Source organism: Apodemus sylvaticus, chromosome 7 (assembly GCF_947179515.1).
Source record: "Apodemus sylvaticus chromosome 7, mApoSyl1.1, whole genome shotgun sequence".
Taxonomy (NCBI): domain Eukaryota; kingdom Metazoa; phylum Chordata; class Mammalia; order Rodentia; family Muridae; genus Apodemus; species Apodemus sylvaticus.
This window is the reverse complement of record NC_067478.1, coordinates 78,406,421-78,427,677: the sequence shown is the minus strand read 5'-3', so window position 1 is coordinate 78,427,677 and position 21,257 is coordinate 78,406,421. Positions and strand designations below refer to the sequence as shown.

At 43.1% G+C, this 21,257-nt stretch overlaps 3 protein-coding genes across 7 annotated transcripts; 2 read left to right on the top strand and 1 right to left on the bottom strand.

Annotated features, from left to right (window-relative positions):
* The first annotated feature begins 482 nt into the window (after positions 1–482).
* Cryab (crystallin alpha B) lies at positions 483–4,227 on the top strand. Its single transcript, XM_052188374.1, has 3 exons — positions 483–1,007; positions 2,077–2,199; positions 3,887–4,227. Exons 1-3 carry the CDS (start codon positions 807–809, stop codon positions 4,088–4,090), a joined length of 528 nt encoding a protein of 175 aa, XP_052044334.1. The 5' UTR covers positions 483–806; the 3' UTR covers positions 4,091–4,227.
* Positions 4,228–11,055: 6,828 nt separating this feature from the next.
* On the bottom strand, positions 11,056–16,536 carry Cfap68 (cilia and flagella associated protein 68). 5 transcript variants are annotated; one of them, XM_052188372.1, is made up of 5 exons: positions 16,099–16,536; positions 13,863–13,990; positions 12,838–13,068; positions 11,946–12,012; positions 11,056–11,748 (listed from the first exon to the last, which is right to left on the bottom strand). In XM_052188372.1, the coding sequence occupies exons 2-5, from the start codon at positions 13,950–13,952 to the stop codon at positions 11,588–11,590; spliced, it is 549 nt and encodes a 182-aa protein (XP_052044332.1). In that variant the 5' UTR covers positions 13,953–13,990; positions 16,099–16,536; the 3' UTR covers positions 11,056–11,587. The 5 variants fall into 5 exon arrangements, with proteins under 5 accessions (XP_052044332.1, XP_052044331.1, XP_052044329.1 ...); XM_052188371.1 differs by lacking the exon at positions 16,099–16,536 and adding an exon at positions 15,913–16,092 and having other exon boundaries at positions 13,863–15,230; XM_052188369.1 differs by lacking the exon at positions 16,099–16,536 and adding an exon at positions 15,913–16,092.
* Fdxacb1 (ferredoxin-fold anticodon binding domain containing 1) lies at positions 16,471–21,257 on the top strand. Its single transcript, XM_052188368.1, has 5 exons — positions 16,471–16,697; positions 16,916–17,072; positions 18,602–18,805; positions 19,232–19,390; positions 20,011–21,257. The coding sequence occupies exons 1-5, from the start codon at positions 16,526–16,528 to the stop codon at positions 21,182–21,184; spliced, it is 1,866 nt and encodes a 621-aa protein (XP_052044328.1). The 5' UTR covers positions 16,471–16,525; the 3' UTR covers positions 21,185–21,257.

Genomic DNA, 21,257 nt, shown 5'->3' with positions numbered 1-21,257 from the left:
CACACCCTTCAGCTGTCGCAGGGGCCTGGAAGGACAGCTGAGGGTCCTGGAGTGAGCTGGAAGAGAAATTGGTGGGCTGCAGGAGGGCAAGAAGAGGCCTAGTTGGGCCTTTACCAGTTGTACATTCTACATCACCCTTTGTCCTTCTCAGTCTTAGGCACTGTGCACATTATTTAAAAAAAAAAAGACTTAATGTTCTATGAGTCACATAGCATCAAAAAAAATGCAAGAAACGTTTTCTGTCTTGTTAATGTCAGGGTCTTCTGAACCTAGATCAACTCAGGGTTCCAATCAGACACCCAATTCTGATATTTTGGTGGTCACGGCGCTCCTCTAGGGCTCCACAAAGAGTTAATGTCCCTGGGGCTCAGCCTAGGAAGATTCCAGTCCCTGCCCAGGCCCAAGATAGTTGCTGGCTCAATTCCCCTGGCATGCAAGACTGGAGAGGAGGAGGGGCCCACCACCAGCTGCTTGGGATTCCAGATTCTGTCCTAGCTCCAGAGAACAAGGATGGGGTGGGTGCCACTGGGTGTGGACGGGGAGCTAGTGAAACAAGACCAGGACAAGTCACCAGTCAGCTCAGCCGTGCCTGTGTTTCTCTTTTCTTAGCTCAGTGAGTACCGGGTATGTGTCACCCTGCCAAATCCCCGATCACAAGTCTCCATGAACTGGCGGTGAGCTGGGATAATAAAACCCCTGACATCACCATTCCAGAAGCTTCACAAGACTGCATATATAAGGGGCTGGCTGGAGCTGCGGCTGAAGGAGTTGACCAGCCAACCGACTCTACATTCATCTAAGCCACCATGGACATTGCTATCCACCACCCCTGGATCCGCCGTCCCTTCTTCCCCTTCCACTCCCCAAGCCGCCTCTTTGACCAGTTCTTCGGAGAGCACCTGTTAGAGTCTGACCTCTTCTCAACTGCCACTTCCCTGAGCCCCTTCTATCTTCGGCCACCTTCCTTCCTGCGGGCACCCAGCTGGATTGACACTGGACTCTCAGAGGTAAGTCTGCCTATGCCAGGGCAGGGGTGAGTGTCCTTCCTGGACCCTCGGTCACTTTTCCCTTTCATCCATGTGCAAGCCATCTTAGGCATCTGCCTGTGTGTGCTAAGGCACAGAGGAGAAATTACTGCTTTCTTCTTCCTTTGGGCACCTGTCTCTGTTTGATGCTCCTGTTTCCTGGTCCTTTTTTCTGTGCATGGTGAGGGTCATCTTCTGTCTCCTAATGATAAAGCAGGATGCCTATTTCTGGTTTGCTTCAACTCCTTTACTCACCTCTTCAAGGACCCATGGTCCTGGAGGATTTTATCATCTCAAACTGTAAAGATCAGACAGAAACCCACTCATCCCGGGCTTTTCCTGCCCCCTTGACGGAGCTGGAGGCATCAATATTCTCTCTCTCTCTCTCTCTCTCTCTCTCTCTCTCTCTCTCTCTCTCATTCTCTTCCCTTGTCTATTTTCTGGGTTCCTCGGGGATGAGATGGTGCATTGAGTTCAGTCCATGCCTTAAGAGAGTAGATGTCCAACCACACTCCTGGGAAGCTCTGACTTGTCCTAACAGGGTGGGAGATAAGATAAACATAGCTGTCACAGATAACACTCTGGTTTTAAAATATTTGCATGTGAGGAAACAGGAGCTGAGTGAACAAGGGCTTTGGAAGGACAGAGCCAGCAGAACATTCCAGATCAAGTGGGTTGGAAACTTGGCAGGGAGCTGAACAAGGAAAAGGGGGCCTTTGTCTTATAGACAAATGACAAAGCCAGCATTGGGCAGAGAGGCAGCAGATGCCATGCCCAGACCCATCCTTGTGACCAGTCCCTACTGATCTGTCTTCTTCCCTGTGCCTCTAAGTAAAGTTTGGGACTGATGACCAAGAGGTGTGCTTTGCGTATCACTATGGTAGCTCACACACACCAGTGTCACTATTCAAAAGAGGATGTTTTCCCCCCAACAGTCAAGTGGAGAATGAGTTACCTGGACAGGAAGTAAATCTGCAGAACGACGAGGCTTCTCCAGCTTAATAAATGTTCTACTATCTCTCCTCCTCCTCCTGCCCCCTTGTTGTTCTAGATGCGTTTGGAGAAGGACAGATTCTCCGTGAACCTGGATGTGAAGCACTTCTCTCCGGAGGAACTCAAAGTCAAGGTCCTGGGAGACGTGATCGAGGTGCACGGCAAGCACGAAGAACGCCAGGTGCGTGGACCTTTCCATCTTCTTTTGTGAATTCATTTAGTGCACGCTGGGTGCCAGGTACTGCCACCAGCCTCTGAGGCTGGCAGAATTCCAGGCCCCAAACAGCAGCTTTCCCTTGCTGTTCCTTTTGATTGCCTTGTCTGGTCCAGTGGCATTAGAGTGTCACAAGAATTCTCAAAATTCCAAAGCACACCCTAGGCCAATTAAATCTGAAGTTTTAGGAATATAACCCAGGCATCAACACTAATAACAAACACCCCCAAAAAAATTCCTTGGGAACTTTCAGTACCCCAAAACTGGCAACCATGGGTCTTGGCACAGTATGTTATACATAATGGTTGTTGTGCATGGCAGTAACCACAGGGTTGAAGGCAGTTTTGGATGTGCAGGATTCCATGCCTCTTCTGCTCGGTTTAATGCTAAGCTACTTGGTTTGTCTGCTTTTCAGAGCTTCAGGCTTATGGCTGTGAGGAGTTTAGTTAGTTGAGATTTGTTTGTACGGATGCGTGGGATTCAGAAGTTATCAGGATTAGCATCGACAATTCCTCTTGCATTTTTGGCAATTTTTTTCCTTGATTTCCTAAAAAGGTGTTATGATTGCATCTTAAAAATTAATGACTTAGCTGGGTAGTGGTGGTACATGCCTGTAATCCCAGCACTCTGGGAGGCCAGAGTTTGAGGCCAGCCTGGTCTACAGAGTGAGTTCCAGGACAGCCAGGGCTATACAGAGAAACCCTGTCTTTAAAAAACCAAATTAAAAAAAAAAGATATGAAAATTAATGACTTGGGGGCTGGAGAGATGACTCAGCAATTAAGAGCAGTTAAGTCTGCTCTTCCAGAGGTTCTGAGTTCAATTCCCAGCAACCACATGGTGGCTCACAACCATCTATAATGGGATCTGATGCCCTCTTCTGGCAGATACATGCAGATAGAGCACCCCTATATACAAAATAAATAAGTAAATCTTTAAAAAAATTAGTAACTCAGCCGGCAGTGATGTTACATGCTTTTAATCTCAGCACTTGGGAGGCAGAGGTAGGTAGATCTCTGAGTTCGAGGCTAGCCTGGTCTGTAGAATGGGTTGCAGGAGAGCTGGGGCTCAACAGAGAAACCCTATTTATCTCAAACTAAATAAAAAACAAAACTTAATAACTCCGTTTTGCTCATAATTTAGGACTGGACCATAGTGTCACTCACCTTATATAATATCAGCAACCCCATGGGTTAGGAACATTCTGAGACATCACCGAGCAATTAGAATAATTTGTGGGCTTCCTAAAGGATACAGCCAAAATGGGAGTCCAAAGTCTAAGGGTCCAGCCAACATGTATTCATTCCTTTGTGAGAAGTGTCCTGGATTATAATTGTGTCTCAAGATATGAAGATCTATGAATTTTAGGGCTGTTTCAGATTTCCTAGACTCTGGTAGGTATGACAGTCTGGACAGTTTATTCTAGCCTTAAGCCTATACAAACAGCTCTGAACGTAGCTGTCTGCATATTTACAGTGTTGGGGATGAACTCGAGGCCTTTCATCACCAGACTGTATCCCCAGCTCCAAATATTTCTTTTTACATTATGACGACAGGGCCTTTGTTCTAATCCAAGGGAGGGAGAAGTCTGAGTTTGGGGCAAGTGGTGGTATTTCCTGTCCTTATTTCTCTCCATCATTCATTCTCTTGGATTAGGACGAGCACGGCTTCATCTCCAGGGAGTTCCACAGGAAGTACAGGATCCCAGCCGATGTGGATCCCCTCACCATTACTTCATCCCTGTCATCTGATGGAGTCCTCACTGTAAATGGACCAAGGAAACAGGTGTCTGGCCCTGAGCGCACCATTCCCATCACCCGTGAAGAGAAGCCTGCTGTCACTGCTGCCCCTAAGAAGTAGATTCCCTTTCCTCATTGCATTTTTTAAAACAAGAAAGTTTCCCATCGGTGAATAAAAATCTGTGACTAGTACTGAAGCTTATTAATGCTAAGGGCTGGCCCAGATTATTAAGCTAATAAAAATATCGTTCAGCAACAGATCTGTCTCATGTTTGCAAACTCAGTGTGTTTTAAATAAATCTGCTGCTGGGCAGTGGTGGTGCATGCCTTTAATCCAAGCACTTGGGAGGCAGAGGCAGGCAGATTTCTGAGTTCGAGGCCAGCCTGATCTACAAAGTGAGTTCCAGGATAGCCAGGGCTACACAGAGAAGCCCTGTTTCCAAAATAAATAAATAAATAAGTAAATAAATAAATAAATAAATCTGCAAACATAACAGATCTAATTCCCACACTATGATTCAGGGGACTCCAAGGGTATTTTTGGTCAGAATGATTGGCTCCAGTACTTCCTATGGTACAAACTCGGAAGAGGCATTCACTCCCCTGGTATTCCAGTCTTCTGTTTCTAACTCGCTGTACTAGTTAGGACAGAGTTTTAAGGAGTACACTAAGAAGAAAAAAATGGTGATGGCCCAGCAGGGGTCAAGATGAATCAGCTCTGGCTAACCCCACATAAAAGGCTTTAGTGCATCTCTGATATTAATTACCTCACCAGGGGGACATGGTGACCTTAGTGTGACTTGGCTAGTGTCCTCAGCTAATTCACAGGACAGTAAATAGGGCATGGGCGGTGACTGTCAAGCCTCTTGGGTATAGCACAAAGTAGTCAGCAGATACCTTTTAAACCAAGACTGCATATTATCTATTCTCTACCAAATATAAAAACAACGACAACAAAAAAAATCCAGCAAAACCAAAACACCAAAAATCAAAAGAATATCTTTCTCCTAAAATTAGTAACCCCTGGGAGGGGGAAACCCACAAAATAGAAAACCAAAAAAACCCTTCATTTTACTTTAGTGGGTCTAGACGTAGCTTCTGCCAGGTTCACTCCATGCAAGCTGGCAAATGTGTAGCAACAGCCCTCATCTCTACTGTGGGAGCCACTTGCTGGATTCTAGGCTCACTCCAGGATGTGTCTTTTAAAGACTTTTTTATTTAGTAATTATTATTTAATGTGTATGGTGTGTGTGTGTGTGTGTGTGTGTGTGTACCATAACTGGGGTGTAGGCCAGAGGAGAGCTTTTGGCTGTCTATTCTCTCCTTCTATCACGGGTTCCAGGGATCTACCTCAGGTTGTCAGGCTTCTGTGGTAAGTGCTTTAACTTGCTGTGCCATCTTGCCAGCCCCACAGGAATAATCTTAAAGTGAGATAATTACTTTCACAAAGCATACAGTTTGGGAACTGATCCTAATTTTGAAATATTTTTTGTCAGAAACAGTTGTTTTAGGTCTTTATGATACAGTTGAGAGGAGCTAGGATAATATGAGCTTTCTGGGTTTTCTTTCTTTCTTTCTTTCTTTCTTTCTTTCTTTCTTTCTTTCTTTCTTTCTTTCTTTCTTTTTGTTTTGTTATTGAGACAGGATTTCTCTGTATAACAGCCCTGGCTTTGTAGACCAGGCTGGTCTTGAACTCAACTCACAGATATCCATTTGCCTCCCTGAGTGATAATATTAAAGGCATGTGCTACCATGCCTACCTGCATTCCAAGTCTCATATGTTAAATGATTCCTTATAAAATCAAAACAACTCTCTGATAATCCGACATACCATGATCTACTCAGAAAGCCCTTTTCTCTAATACCACAATCAATTTCTGTATCTGTGCAGCAATCGATACTGGTTACATAAAGAGATGCTATTTTTTCCTTTTGGTCTAGCCAATGGCAAGATTTGTTCCAGTATTCATTACACCCTTCCCAGCCCATGTGCTTCCTGTAACAGAAATCAAGGTCAGCCACAGGTGGTTCAGAAAAAGCAGAGAAATTCCTTTTGTCTCTGCTGATTCTTGAAAGGGCTGCGACCCAATTATGGTAAAAAAGACAGCAAGGATATCTACTTGAGATGCTTCTAGGAACTATTTTTAAACTATGAAAGAGTGTGAAGAGAGTAGCTTAGTGGTGTAGTGTTGTTTAGTATGTGTGATTGTGTGATGTCTTAGTTCCTATCCTTGACATAGCAAAAATAAAACAAAACACTCAGAAAAAGTTGAAATGAGAGAAGGTGGGGAAAGGAGGTGTGTGTGTGTGTGTGTGTGTGTCTGTCAGTCTGTCAGAGAGAGAGAGCGAGAGAGGGGGGAGAAGACTCTGGGATAAATGTCTACTTTGAAGAAATGGTGGAGATGGTTACTGAAATTCTTTGTCATTGTGTATGTGTGCATGTGTGTGTTCAGGTCAGAAGTTAATGGTGCTATGTGTCTCAGTTGTCCTCCACTGTATTTTTGTCTATACATGTGTCTGTGTGTCCATCTAAACATTGTGTATGTAAATGAGAGTGCATATTTAAGGTGCATGTGTGTCTGCTAGAGGTCAACCTCCGGGCCTTGTTTGAGATGGATGTCTTGTCTTTCCCCACTGTGTACGCCAGACTAGCTAGTCTTCTAGCTTCCTGGGATTCTCCTGTCTTTCTCCCCTTTTCTTGTGGGACCTCTGGAATCACAGACACATGTGCTTTTGGTTTTACATGGGTTCTGAGCATTTGAGGTCAGGTCCTTACTGTGCACATCAAACGCTTTTATCCACCTCTGACCAAATTGTCTCTGCAGCCTACATCTGATCTTCCTTGAGCCGAGGTCTCTCTCACTGAACCTTAAACTCACAGACCTGGCTGCACTGGCTGGCCAACAAGTCCCTTCCTCCTCCTCTCCAGTGCCAGGATTACAGCTGCACAGCTCTGTCTTTTTTTTTTTTTTTTAAATGTAGGTGCTGAAGACCTAGTGAAGCACTTTATTGAATAATTGACTGAATTTTTAAGACAGGATTACTAAGATTCTATTTATGTGTGACTTAATTTACTCATTCAAGATGTGCAGTGCACTCTCGATAATACATTCATAGACTTTCACATCTATCCCTACAGTCTGCCTTATATACTTCAGTTCTAGGTAACCAGTGCCTACTTTATTTACTGATTTGCCTATTTTGGACACTCCCTATCAATGCAATCTTTAATATATGGCCCCTGGTGACTAGCTTTAATGTTTTTTGTTGTTGTTTGTTTGAGATTTTAAATATGTTTGTTGTGGTAGTTTTCAAGGCAGGGAGGGTTTCTCAGTGTAGCTGGGGCTGTCCCAGAAGTTGCTCTGTAGACCAGGCTGGCCTTAAACTCTGAAATAACCTGCCTGTGCCTCTGCCTCCTGAGTGCTGGGATTAAAGGCGTGCACCACCACACATAGCTGAGATTTTAAATATATTTTTATATTTTGTGTATGAGTGTTTACCTGAATATAAGTCTTCCATGAACCACATGCATGCAGTGCCTGTGCAGGCTAGAAAAGCCACTAGATCCTTTGGGACTGGAGTTACAGACAATTGTAATCTGCCAAGTGAGTGCTGGGAATTGAACCTGGGTTGTCTGGAAGAGCAGTCAGTGTTCCTTATCAGCCTTATTAGCCAAGGCATCTCTCCAGTCCCTAGCTTAAAAACAAAAAACAAAAAAAAAAACAAAAAAAACCCCAAAAAACCTGGCATAATGTTTTCAAGGTTCAGCCTAGTGTTCTTCACACCACACTTTTTCCCCTTTTATTGACAAATAGCACTTGACTGGAGATATCCCAGGTTTTATTTATCTCCCATCAGTTGCTGTTTTTACCCTTTGATTAGTAAGGAGATTGCTGCCATGAACATATAGTTATAATTATTTTTACAATTGTTTTTAATTTCTTGTGGCATAAATATAACTGGAATTTCTGGTCATCGGATTAGTCTGCATTAACTTAAAAACATTTTAGTTTTATTGTGTAGTTATAGTTTTATTATTACACACACAGACACATACATACACACACACACACACACACACACACACACACACACACACACACGCAGGCACTGTGTGCTTTTATACATTTAGCTTTCTGAGAAACTGCCGTTTCCACAGCAGCTATATCATTTTTTACATTCTTACTAGCAGTGTGTGCAAGTTCTAATTCCTCCATTTCTGCACCAGGACTTGCCTCTTCTTTTTCTTGTGCCCATCTAATGAGGAATCTGGTTGTTTGTATTTGTGTTAGTTTGGGTTTGGGAGCTGGGGTAGAACTAAAGGTGTGTTGATATTCTTATTCATTTGCAATAGTTTATTAAAGTGAGCAAGAGGCCCACGGCAGGGGCACGAGGTACCCAGGTATTCTGATGACTGGAGAACTGGGTGTACAAAGATGGCACATGAGGCAATGGAGAAGGCTCTACTAAACCCTTTGGGATTTATTTGGAAGGCAATAGAAGCCAACACATGTGTGCACATGCACACACACACACATGCACATACAAATAAATTAAATTAAAATTTAAGAAATATGGAAGTATCAGTATCAGATGAAACAGAAATCCCAAGATAGATATAAATATCCAAAGTAAGTCCTGATTCTCTAAGAAACAGATTATCTAAACAGAAATATTACTAGAATAAGATTGAATCAGAAACCAAAATATTACAACAATGTCCCAGGTTATAACAAGGATACAGCCTCAATCCAGGCCAGTCCAATGCCTCATGCAGTGTACTCCATAAACCTATTTTCCAGAGAGAAAGACAGAGAGATGGAGATACAGAAACACAAACACAAACACACACACACACACACACACACACAGAAAGAGAGAGAGAGAGAGAGAGAGAGAGAGAGAGAGAGAGAGAAACAGACACGGAAAGAGACAGAGAAAAGGTATCATAAAAAAATTAGAATACTTCTTAACTCATTAGGCCAGTATTTATTAAGTCAAAGACAGTAAAAGAAAAGCACCTTACAAACCAACACACACACAGATTGAAAATAAAATGACCTTAAACAACATTATAGAAATTACAGCCTTTTAAGCCGGGCGGTGGTGGCGCACGCCTGTAATCCTAGCACTCTGGGAGGCAGAGGCAGGCGGATCTCTGAGTTCGAGGCCAGCCTGGTCTACAGAGTGAGTTCCAGGACAGTCAGGGCTACACAGAGAAACCCTGTCTTAAAAAAAAAAAACCAAAATAAATAAATAAATAAACAAATAAACAAATAAATAAATTACAGCCTTTTAAATAGTGATGGGAAAAACTAGGTATCCATAAAGGAAAAAGGAAAAAAACAAAACAAACAAAATAACCAACACGAAACTTAATAATAATAAAAAAAGACATGAAACTTAAGTCATTACTCGACATCATAAACACCACAAATTCCATAAACTAATGACGGTTGGGGAGATGATAGCTTTTTCACATCCTGTTTAAGGAGAAGTTACAGGCACAGATGTTTCTGGCAACTGTTCTCATACATTAGACAGGAAAGAGGAAATGAAGCTTGTTTTACAAAAAAGAAAGAAAGACCCAGGATTTGTTTGATAGAGGTGAGGTGGAAGGGGTGCCTCTGCAGGCCACGCTGAGGCATCTTTCCCCCCCTTCTCCCTTCCCCCCAATTCCCCCCCCCCCCCCAGGTACCAGCCACACAACAGATACAGTATGGGACAGAGAGAGGGGGGAAGGAGGGGAAAACAGGGAGAGAAAGGACAGAGAGGGTAGGAAAGCAAGAGGGGGAGAGAGTAAGAGATTGAGAAGGGGGTAAACAGCCCCTTTTATAGTAAGCCAGGTATACCTGGCTGTTGCTAGGTAACTGTGGGGCGGAGCCTAGAAGGAATGCTAACAATGCTTACCTGTATCACAGTTAAGACCACTGCCTCCCTACATTCACTGACCTACTCACCATTCTCTTTCCATCTTCTGCATTGCAGGATCTGCCTCAAAGCAGTAGCTCACTACAGCATCTTTTTGAACCACCACCAAAACCCTGTGGCAAGTTGTCATTCCCTCCCTGAGCTCCTTCCTAGGTTTAGCACGCTTAGCTTTGTTCATCAGCAGATTTCCTAGGTTCTTTCTGAGAAGTTCAGAACTGGTTGTCTCCCCCTGGTTTTTCTGAATATACACAGAGATTAAGATGAAAGTGTATTTCTGAGATGTGTTCCAAAATCAAGTCAAAAGAGGAAGTACATGGATATTAAACCATTGATGGTACGTAGTGCACAATTATGTTCAAATTTCCCTGTGCTATTAGGGAAGCCATTTTCTTCATAATCCTTTCATCAGGGGAAGTTTCGCAAGGATATAATAAAAACACTCTTTGACTGACTCCAGAAATGCACCTAGAAAAATGTAAGCTATGCTGGGCCTTCCAGATTTGCCAGTGAGGGAAAGCAGAGGGGAGGGTTTGACTAGAAAAGACATGGGGTTTTGTCTTGAGATTGGGTCACTCTCTGTAGTCTACTATGTAGCCTATAGGCAGGCTCAAATTCCCGGCTATGCTCCTGCCTCAGCCTCCTGAATGTACTGTATGTTATAAACCACAGCCTAAGCTTTTTGTTTTGGTTTTTTATTTTTTCTCTCTCCTTGTTGCCCTCTGGTGGTGGGAATCCAAATCAGGGTCTTAAGCATGCTAGAAAAAAATGCTCTATGAAGGAGCCACAGGTCCAATCCTGGTTTCAGTGGAGAGCCTAGGCTGGCCTTGCGCCTGCAATGTCAGCCTCTTCAATGTAGGAGAGCCAGGCATCTGCCACCATGCCTGTTTCTAAGAGTGAAGCCCTGAGCTGGAGATGTGGGTCATGGTACTTGCCTACCATTCCTGAACCTTTAATTCGGTTTTAAAATTTAATATTGGAGACTGTAGTTACAATCTTTCTGCCTTCTCTTTCCTCCCTACAAACCCTCCCAAATAACCTTGTTCTTTTTCAGATTCATGGCTTTCCTCCTCATTAACACCCCCTCCCACATGCACAGAAGTTATTTACTGTCTTAGGTTTCTCTTGATGGGATAAAACACTATGACTAAGAGCAACTTGGGTCGGAAAGAATTTATTTCAGTTTAGAGCTTTTAAGTCCATTATCCAGGAAAGTTAGGGCAGGAACTCAAGACAGGAGACTGAGAGCAGATGATGATGTAGAGGCCGTAAAGTGCTGCTTCCTTCCTGCTTGTTCTTCATGGCTTTGCTCAGCCTGCTTTCCTCTAGCACCCAGGACCACCAGCCCAGCAGCACCACTGCCCCTCCTACATTGATCCCTCCTACGTCAATCATTAATCAAGAAAATACATTAATTATAGGCTTGCCTACAGGCCAATCAAATGGAGATAATTTCTCAATTAAGACTCCCTCTTCCTAGATATGTTTAGGTTTGTGTTAAGCTAATAAAAATTCATCAGGACAGAGTAAACAAAAATAGAGATTTTTTTTTGGGTGTGTGTGTGCTGTGCTTTATTTAGACAGAAATCATGTTAAGAGTGAAGTTTGAGTCTGCTTAGAATGTGCTCCTTTCTACAGTCTACTCCAGGAAAAAAATGAAGCTACTTTTTCTTTTTTAGATTCCCGGATCCTAACATTGGTCCATGTTTGGATCATAAACACACAAAGAGTAATGAGTGGGTTGAGGCTTTGAGTAGCTATTCATATAAGTTGACTTTTCTGTGCATTTGTAGTGAGGAGGATCAAGCTCAGGCTGATGTCCAGGAAACCAATGAGGCTCTCGTTTAAATCCTGTGGGAAGGAAATACAACGGGAAACAATCAGCACAGAGTTTAGCAACAGAGCACATACTTTTTTTTAAAAGACCCGTCAAAACTGAGACAGAAGAGAAATTGTTCACTTAGTCACATATTTTACTTTTCAGTTCCTTCTATCTGCTGGGAACTGTGATGAGTGCTAAGAGTTAAGGATTAATAAAGTCCACTTACTATGTGCTGATTGTGGCTTCTTCCTGTTGTAGTTTGCATCATATGTTGTTTCGAAGCAGTGTCCAAACTAGAAAGAAAAAGTAATAGATTGAGAATCTATCTCTGTAGATAGTAGTTGGGACCAGAGAGATGACTCGGCAGTTTAGAGCACTGACAACTCTTCCAGAGGATCTAGGGTTCAGCATCCACATACCAGCTTACAACTAGCTGTAACTCCAGTTCCAGGGGACCTGACACTCTCACACAGATATACATGCAGGCAAAACACACACACACACACACACACACACCACCACCACCACCACCACCATCACCACCACCACCTCCACCACACAAACACACACACTTGGATTTGTGTGTGTGTGTGTGTGTGTGTGTGTGTGGTATGCCTGCCTCTGCCTCTTGAGTGCTGGCATTAAAGGCACGTGCCACCATTGCCCAGCATAAACCTTTAAAATAAAAACAACAAAAAGAGTCTAGTAGCCTATAGCTAACATCAAGAAGTAAGGAACAGTGTAATACGAATTCAATTGCTCTGTCACATGAGGTAGATTATAAGTTTACGTGGGACTAGTCTGCCATACTTTCTCATCCATTGGATGTTTGTTTAGGAGACTGAAGGGCAAGGTTCAGGTGAACAAGACCAGAGGAGAAGCTATCCTGAGTGAGAAGACAAGCTGCCTTTCTGTAGATTAACAGACAAGATCCAAACACAGCAAGAGAAAAAGAGATTCACTTATCATCTGATAATTGGCAGGGAATATTCAACTTGATACTAAAGTGGGCTAGGTAGTCCAGCTGAAAGATGACCTCTCATAATTCTACACAGAGTATCTCACGTGGCCATTTTTTTTCTAACAGAAAGGAACAGAAGAAGAGAAAGCTGTATTACCTGGGAAGGCAAGGGTTTAGGCTTTACTATATTCTTTAGGTCGTATCTTTCTTGGTTCCAGTTGCCTACCAGGGTACGGTTTGAGTATGAGTTCTCATTAGTGGTGCATCTCCATCCGTACTGAAGAAACTTGGACATGTCATTCCAGTCTGTCCATACTTCGCCATGACCATCAGCATAAATAAGGCTGCCATAGTGCGGGTTTCTGAGGTAACAGACAAGGTTTTGTCTCTGGAAAAACAAAGAACATAAAAGCTTACTGAACTGTCAAAGAGCCGGAAAGTTGTCCTTTTCTACCTCTGCTTTAAAGGTCAGAGTGCTAACGCAAGCACACCTTATCAATACTCCACACTTTTGTCCAAGCATGGTTTCCATAGCTCCGGTTCTTCCTCTTCAGGAGTATGTGTCCACTGGTCTATCCTGTCAATCAGCAGCACTACATGACTGACTATACAAATGCCACTGCCCCACATTCCTTGAAAGGGCAGAAACTATTTCAGCATCCCAAATATCGAATGAGCAATTAGCTAAATGTTTAGTGAGTTCGAGATGTAAGAGCTAAGACACCAGGGGTACTGCTTCCAAGAGAATGAAAGGTAAAAAGCTGAATAACCAGATAACATGAAAAACAGTTAATGATAACCTTTTAAGGTCAGCACGAATAAGTTAACTCTTTTTGCCTCACACAGGAGTTTTGTTGACATTCTTTTTCTGTGAACATTTATATATATTTCCATCTTAAATATATACCTTGTTTATTTCTGTGAAATTTTATATCTTTTTGTCTTAGGTACCAGAACATGCAATATGTTATCTACTGAGCACCATACTTATAAAGGACAGGCTCTGCGTCTTGTTCATTGTTTTTATAAGTCCTCCCAATCAGTAGTTACCGTCCCAGTGAGTAGTTCTTTGCACACAGCAGACAGTAAATATCTGTATTTTAAACTGTTGGCAAGCAATCAAAAGTCCAACTTTTTGTTACTAAATAAGCCTGGCCCTTGAACTTAGGAGCAAGATAGTACCTGTATTATCGACGTGTAACTTGATGGTGAATACAGTGACTTGCTGGAAATTCTCAGAGAATAACGGTGATTCTTACATGGCAGCTCCATGTTCCTTAATGATGTCTCCAAACCTGATCTTTCCAGTTCTCCAAACAAAGGTATACAGATCACCACAGACAGACGGCCATGGCTCGAGAGACACAACCCAACTGCCTTTTCACAGGCAGACAAACCCAATACTAGAGCAGGGAAGGATGGGATTGTAGGTGACTGCCCCACATCATCTACCTTTGTGAAGGCATGTGCATGATGTCACCAAACAGCATGATGACTTTGGTGTGTGGACCCAGAAAGCCAACAGGCCTAGTGCTTAGCGGTGAGACTGGCCATAGCCAGAAGGACAGACATCCGCTCAGTTGTCAGGGACAGAAAAATAGGGCTGGTTTGATTTTTATTTTATTTTATTTTTTGGCCATTTGATCAGTCCCTAAGTCCTGCTGATTTCTGAATCAGTCTGTTACTTTTCATCTTCACTGCCAGTTTCCAGTTCAGACCACTGCCTCCTTTTGTCCCTTGTACTGCAAGCAGTCTTTTATCAGATTTCCTTGTCATCAACCTTGTTCGTGACTAATCCTTCTTCCATAGGAAAGTGGTTATTGAAAACAAATTATATTGTCTTCCAAATTTAAATATCTTAGTGGTTTCTGTTAGAACACTTGGATTTTTCTTTTTAAGATTTATTTATTTTATGTATATGAGTACACTGTAGCTGTCTTCAGATATATCGGAATAGGACACTGGACCCAATTACAGATAATTACGAGTCACCATCTGCTTGCTCGGAATTGAACTCAGGATCTCCTGAAGAACAGTCAGTACTCTTAACTGAGCTATCTCTGCAGCCCAGATCACCTGGACTGCTGAGTCCAATTTTACAAGTTAACTAGACCACCTTTGACTAAGAAAACTACAAACTTAGCAGCTGCCACAAACAATAGGTGGTGGTACAAGCCAGCTTCCCAGAGAGTTCTCCTTTTTGAGTATGTGTACTGATTGGGGTCTGTGCTCGAACTTGCTGAGACCACTCATGGCAGAGTTTATAGGTCACTTTCCCACATATTTCTTTGCAAATTCTTGAGTATTCTTACGTATTTGTTATGGTCTTTTGAGTATTCTTTAGCTAGGTCAGCCCAGGGTGGGTTCTTAGGATGGGAATCATCCACCAGTACTATGAGGAAATGGAATACTTGGTCATTCTTGGTGGCTGTTTTTCAGTTTCCAGCTAACTACTGCCAGATACACATGCCCCGTCTCATCAATGTTAGGGTGCTACATCTTCTTTTCAAATGTGATCTTGGGCAGAAAGTTGATTTTTCTGAAGGCCATCTGATCAGGATTGTCAAGAACAAAAAGCCCCTTACCAAATCAACAAAGTAGCTTTTTTCCCAAATGAATTCAAAGTTTTTCATTTTACATTTTGAGACCTCTTTACGTTCTCTTTAAGTAATACTGGATATTTAGTGGCTTTCTATATCCTCAGAATAAGGTTTAGGCTATTAAATGGTTACAATACTCTATTTGGGCCAGCCCCCTTTTTAACTGTATAGTGTCACCTGCTATTCACTCTCCTGCCAACTGCATTCAACCAGTCAAACATAACTTTTTTTCACTATGATTTTATGATGAACACTGTTCCTTCTGTCTTTTTAATCCTTTTTACCTACATTAAACATGCTCCCCGCCGGGCAGTGGTGGCACACGCCTGTAATCCCAGCACTCTGGGAGGCAGAGGCAGGCGGATTTCTGAGTTCGAGGCCAGCCTGGTCTACAGAGTGAGTTCCAGGACAGCCAGGGCTATACAGAGAAACCCTGTCTCGAAACAAACAAACAAACAAACAAAAACAAACAAACAAAAACCAAACACGCTCCCCTCCCCCAATAAGCTTTCAGCTCAGGCTTACTTCTGGGAATCTATACCTCCCCTTCCCCAACTTGGTAGGGCTTTCCCTTGTGTATGCTTCATTCATATTGTTCTGAATTCCTTCATTCACGGTGGGTGGGTACATACCCCATTCTATTTGAGTCGCCTCTTTTGCTGTGTGCATTTGACATCTGACAGTAGGCAGGCCACTTCTAGTCCATCCATATACCTAACTGCTCTCACTGTGCCATGGGGGTAAAACAAACAAACAAAACAACAACAACAAAAACCATGAGTTCAATATTACTTCTTGAAAATAGGATATACAAACACCTGGAGATATGTAGAGTAGCTGAGAGAACAGGAGGCAGCCATTTCAGGAGATGGTGCAGACTACAGAGCCCTCTGTCTCTGAGATACGCAGGACTCGCCTCACCCCTCAGTTAGTGACTGTTATGTGATCTCAAGCAAGGATGGAGAAGACGCTCAGGGCCGTCCGTGTTGGGCCGTCCGTGTCCTGAAAAGAAAACGAGCCTTTGGAGGTGCACGAAGGTGACAGGACAAGGCCAAAAGCTCCATTTCACTTTCACGCTCGAAGCTCCCTAGCAGTGGCTCCAAATGTTTATCCAGGTAACTACAAGCTGTTGATGCGTCATCAATTAGTGCCTGGTGGAGTAGGGGAGGGGGAGATGAGGCTCATGTGAAGGAAGTGACGTAAGAAATGTGCGCCCCAGAGAGCACCGGCAGGTAGCCGGAGACCATGGTTCCTCGGCGCCTCCTGTTGGTCGGGGAGGGGAATTTTTCCTTCGCCGCTTCTCTGATCGACAGCCTGGATCCCAGCGTCCGTGTTACCGCTACCGGCTTCCAGCACCGGGCGGATCTGGAGGGAGATCCGGTAGCGGTAAAGAACCTACAGCGCCTGCGCGAGCGAGGTAGTGTGTCCCAGCCCTCCGCGCGGCCCTGCCCGGGAGCGTAGGGGTGTGACTCGCGTAAGGAATGCGAGTGCGCCTCCTAGGGGCCGCTCACGTGGATGCGCTTGTGTCTCAGGTCTGGGCTGGTGTGCATGGTTTGCGGAGTGGTGGTGTTTTGTCCAGGTTACACATCTTAAGACTGCTATTGGTCTATATTTCATGCCTTTAAATTTTGCCAGGTATCGAAGTGCGTTTTGGTGTGGATTGCACCCAGCTGGCACACGCCTTGCAAGGAGAGGACAGGGATTTTGATCGAATTTATTTCAACTTCCCGCACTGTGGCCGAAAAGCTGGAGTAGCTAAGAACAGGGAACTGCTTGCCAAGTTTTTCCAGAGGTGAGGAAAGAGGAGTCCTCTCATGGAAAATGGTTCCAGGTGCCCATAACTAAGTTACCGCACACAAACTTTGTAGTTGGGGAAATAAGTTGCTAGGATACACAAGGAAAGAAGATAAACCCAGAGAAAACCATAATCTTGTCTTAAAGAGATGCATATAACCCTATATGTTAAAGTACAGTTAAAGTACAAGTAGGCGTTATGAAGAAAAAGGCAAGATTTTTTTTTCAATTAGTGCATGTATGGGTGTGGAGGTCAGTGGACAACTTATAGGAGTTGATCCTCCTTCCATAGTGTATCCAGGAGATAGAACTTTGGCTACCATGCTTGGTGGCAGGCACCGTTACTCACTGATCACCTATATAGCCCCAAATTGTTTGTTTAAAAAAATCATATATATATATATATATATATATATATATGTGTGTGTGTGTGTGTGTGTGTGTGTGTGTGTATGTATAAATAAATAAATGGGTGTTTTGTTGACATGCATATCAGCAACATTTGTGTGCTTCCCTAAGGTGCCACTTAGAGGGCATTGGATCTTCTGGGACTAGAGTTACTGATGGGTGTCACTATCATATGGATATTGTAAACTGACTGAACTTCTGAACTGCTAGTGCTCTTAACTGCTGAATCCTCCAGCCTACCTCAAAAATGGTTTTAAAATGCAAATAGTAAGAGTCAGTATAGCTTTATAACTACGAGATTGGATTTAAGAACCACATAGCCTGGGTTAAAATCCTGGCTCACCATTTACTACTTAAAACTGTCAGCAAAGCTGGGCGGTGGTGGTGCATGCCTGTAATCCCAGCACTCTGGGAGTCAGAGGCAGGCAGATTTCTGAGTTCAAGGCCAGCCTGGTTACAGAGTGAGTTCCAGGACAGCCAGGGCTATACAGAGAAACTCTGTTTCGAAAAACCCAAATCCAAAAAAACAAAAAACAAAAACAAACAAAAAACTGTCAGCAAGTTTAGCCCTTACCTGCTTCTTCCTCCCCTCCCCCATCTATAAACTGGGGCTAATAGCAACTGCTTCTTAAAATGATTATGAATTTAAAATAGTACTTTACATCAGAATACCAAGCTTTAGTGGTGGAGGGCTAGCCTGAGCTATAGGTGTTGAGAAACCTTTAGCAAAGGCAGTATTTTAAGCTAGGGAGTTAAAGTATACATGAGTATGTATAGTGATTATTAAAGCCAGAGTCGTATGCATGATGATATAGTGCTCAGCCCAGCCCTGAACTATAGAATAGCAGAGAGCAGTAAGAAATTTTGTAATGGGAGAAGCTATGCAAATAGTGCATTATATATAGGAGCTTTACAGACTCTGGCCTTTCTGTGGTATACAGGAAAACAATACAAATGCAAAGCTGGTGTTGTGGGGGCACTGGTAGACTTTTTATATGTTTAGGTTTAATAGAGCACTGCAAACAAGATTAATTATTTCAGAGTTAAACCATGTGCGTATTGTTGATTCCTTTGGTAATTTCTGTTTCTGATAAATTTCTGGTGTTTATCCCCCTTAAGCTGTGCTGATGTTCTTACAAAGGAAGGAGAAGTCCATGTGGCACTATGTAGAGGACAAGGTGGAACTCCTGCTGACAAGCCCCAGAGAGAGTGGCACAACAGTTGGCAAGTGGTTGCCATGGCAGCCCTGGGAGGGTTCATCTTAAGTGATGTGTCTCCCTTTAGCTGTGAGGCTGTGCCAGGATACACCTGCACTGGGTATAGGTAAGTAATACCATAGGCCTAGACCTTCTCCCCTTTCATCTGTTGTGTGAAGTACTAAAAAAAAAATTAGCCAAAGGCAGGGTTTTTTTTTTTAAATTTTTTAAAAAAGATTTATTTATTATTATATGTAAGTACACTGTAGAACTTCAGTGTACTTCAGACACTCCAGAAGAGGGAATCAGATCTCATTATGGATGGTTGTGAGCCACCATGTGGTTGCTGGGATTTGAACTCAGGACCTTCAGAAGAGTAGTTAGTACTCTTAACCGCTGACAAAGGCAGGCTTTTCAGTTCTAATTTCCTGATATATTTTCAGGAATACTTGTTTACTAATGGAAGCATATATATATGTATATGTATATATGTATAAATGTATGAATATATATTATATGTATATATATGTTTTTTGTTCATTTCTTCTGGCAGGAGTCAGGATAGGCCCTTTCATATAGAAGGTGCTTTGACCTATGTCTTCACCCAGAGCCTACCCTTTGAAAACTCTCAGCCCAGAACTTTCAGAGTCAGACTGGAGGACCGGTGGTTTTACTTTACAGAACCAGAAGCACTTCCAGGAAAGCTGAACAGGTAATCTTATGTGTGTTAACAGTCTGTCTGCACGTCTGTCTGAGGGCCAGGTCTGCTAGATCTGGAGTTACAGAGAGGTGTGAGCTGGCCTATGGCTACTGGGAATTGAACTCAGGTCCTCTGGAGAAGCAGTCAGTGCTCTTGACCTGTGAGCCGTCTCTCCAGCCCTGCAGGTAATCTTTCACTTAGCTGGGAATCTCTTCTTTCCCTAGCTGTATCATGATTGTCTTAATGGTTTCTGCATTTTGAATGGATGGTAGATGATGTTGGTACTGTGGGTACTTGTCAGGCTGTCAGAATATAGGGGTGGTGGCAGATTATATCCTAATTCCTAGGCCTGGGGGTGTAGAACTACTTAGCATAATAACTTGCTTAGCATGCCCAAGACCCAGAATTTGTTCCAGTCATTGCAAAAAACAAAACAAAAATTAAAACCCCAAACAAAAAACAACCACCCCAAACCAAACCCAAAAATGTACATGCTATTTCTCCATAAGACAAATGATTTATTTTCAGGATCAGTTTAAGGATTCTTGTTTTTTATAGAGGAACAGATGACTTTAATTCTAGCAGTTGCAATTATCATTGTCAGTGAGAAGTTATTTTATATGTTTAAACAGGCGGTTCCTTGAAGCACCTTCCTGTCACCCTATCAGAACCATCAATGAGAAACTCATTGCCGAATTGGGCAAAACGTTTGCCTTAAAAAGGCTGAAGTGTCCCCTCCCTTTGTTGTCATGGGGAGGCCCCAGTGTCCTCCCTCCAGCGACCTGTGACCTTCTGCCTACCTTTTGGATCTGTCTACATGAAGATAACTCAAGTTCTGAGATCCCAAATGGTGAAATGCCACAGGACATGGAAGAAATCCCTGTGTCAGTTTCAGAACATACCCTTCCCAAGGGTCTCTCGAGAGGTGGCAGCAAAGCCACCCAGGAAGGAATCTGTGAACGGGTCAAGCTCGGCCTCAGGCCTTCCCTTCTTGTCCATGTTGAAGCTGTCATCCACTCTCCAGAATTCCTCCCAGGCTCTCTGGTCCTCAGCGGGCCTGTCTATCAGAAGTGCCACATTTTACCTTTCATGATGCCAGCATTTCATGAGACTTTATTCATCCTTGGATTTAATAAAAATATGAAGGAGAGTTGCCTTCCATCGTTGCTGGATCACCTGAAGGATACTCTCAGTGACCTTCTGACTCAGACGTTGCAGGAGGGCTCCAGTTTGAGCACTCCAGTGGAATTTGTCCTTCAACCAAATGGAAAGGATTATACAATTCATGTGAAGTCTCTTAATTTTGGCCCTGATTATACTGAGAATCTGATTATTGGGTCTATTATCACATCTTCGATTGTTGAACATAAACATCAATGCTTTGTGTTTGTTTCTATAAACTTGGACTTATTGGTTATGCTTGCCTGCGATATTTCTGATTGGAGAATATTGTGGACTTTTGATAACCGTTTCCTGAAAAGATTTGCCCCTGGTAAAATAGAACACTTTAAAAGCTATTCTCTGTATCCGCCACGCTTTGTGCATGATGTTAGTTTCTGGTTAGATGAAAAGAAAGCATTTGATGAACTGGACTTTCACACTGTGGCCCGAGCAGTGTCCCAGGACACTGTCATTTCTGTGCAGTGCCTTGATCGTTTTCAGCATCCAGAGACTCGACAGGTCAGTCTCTGCTATAGATTGACCTATCAGACTTGTGATAAGGCCCTCACCCCACAGGTGGCAGCAGCAATGCAGTCCCAGTTCAGAAAAGAGATTCAGAGACAGTTACATGTTTCACTTCGATAGGTCAGTAACGGCCTTTCTACAGTGTATGTCATATGTGGGTGAAAAAGAACAACTTTTTCATTTCTGGACTCAC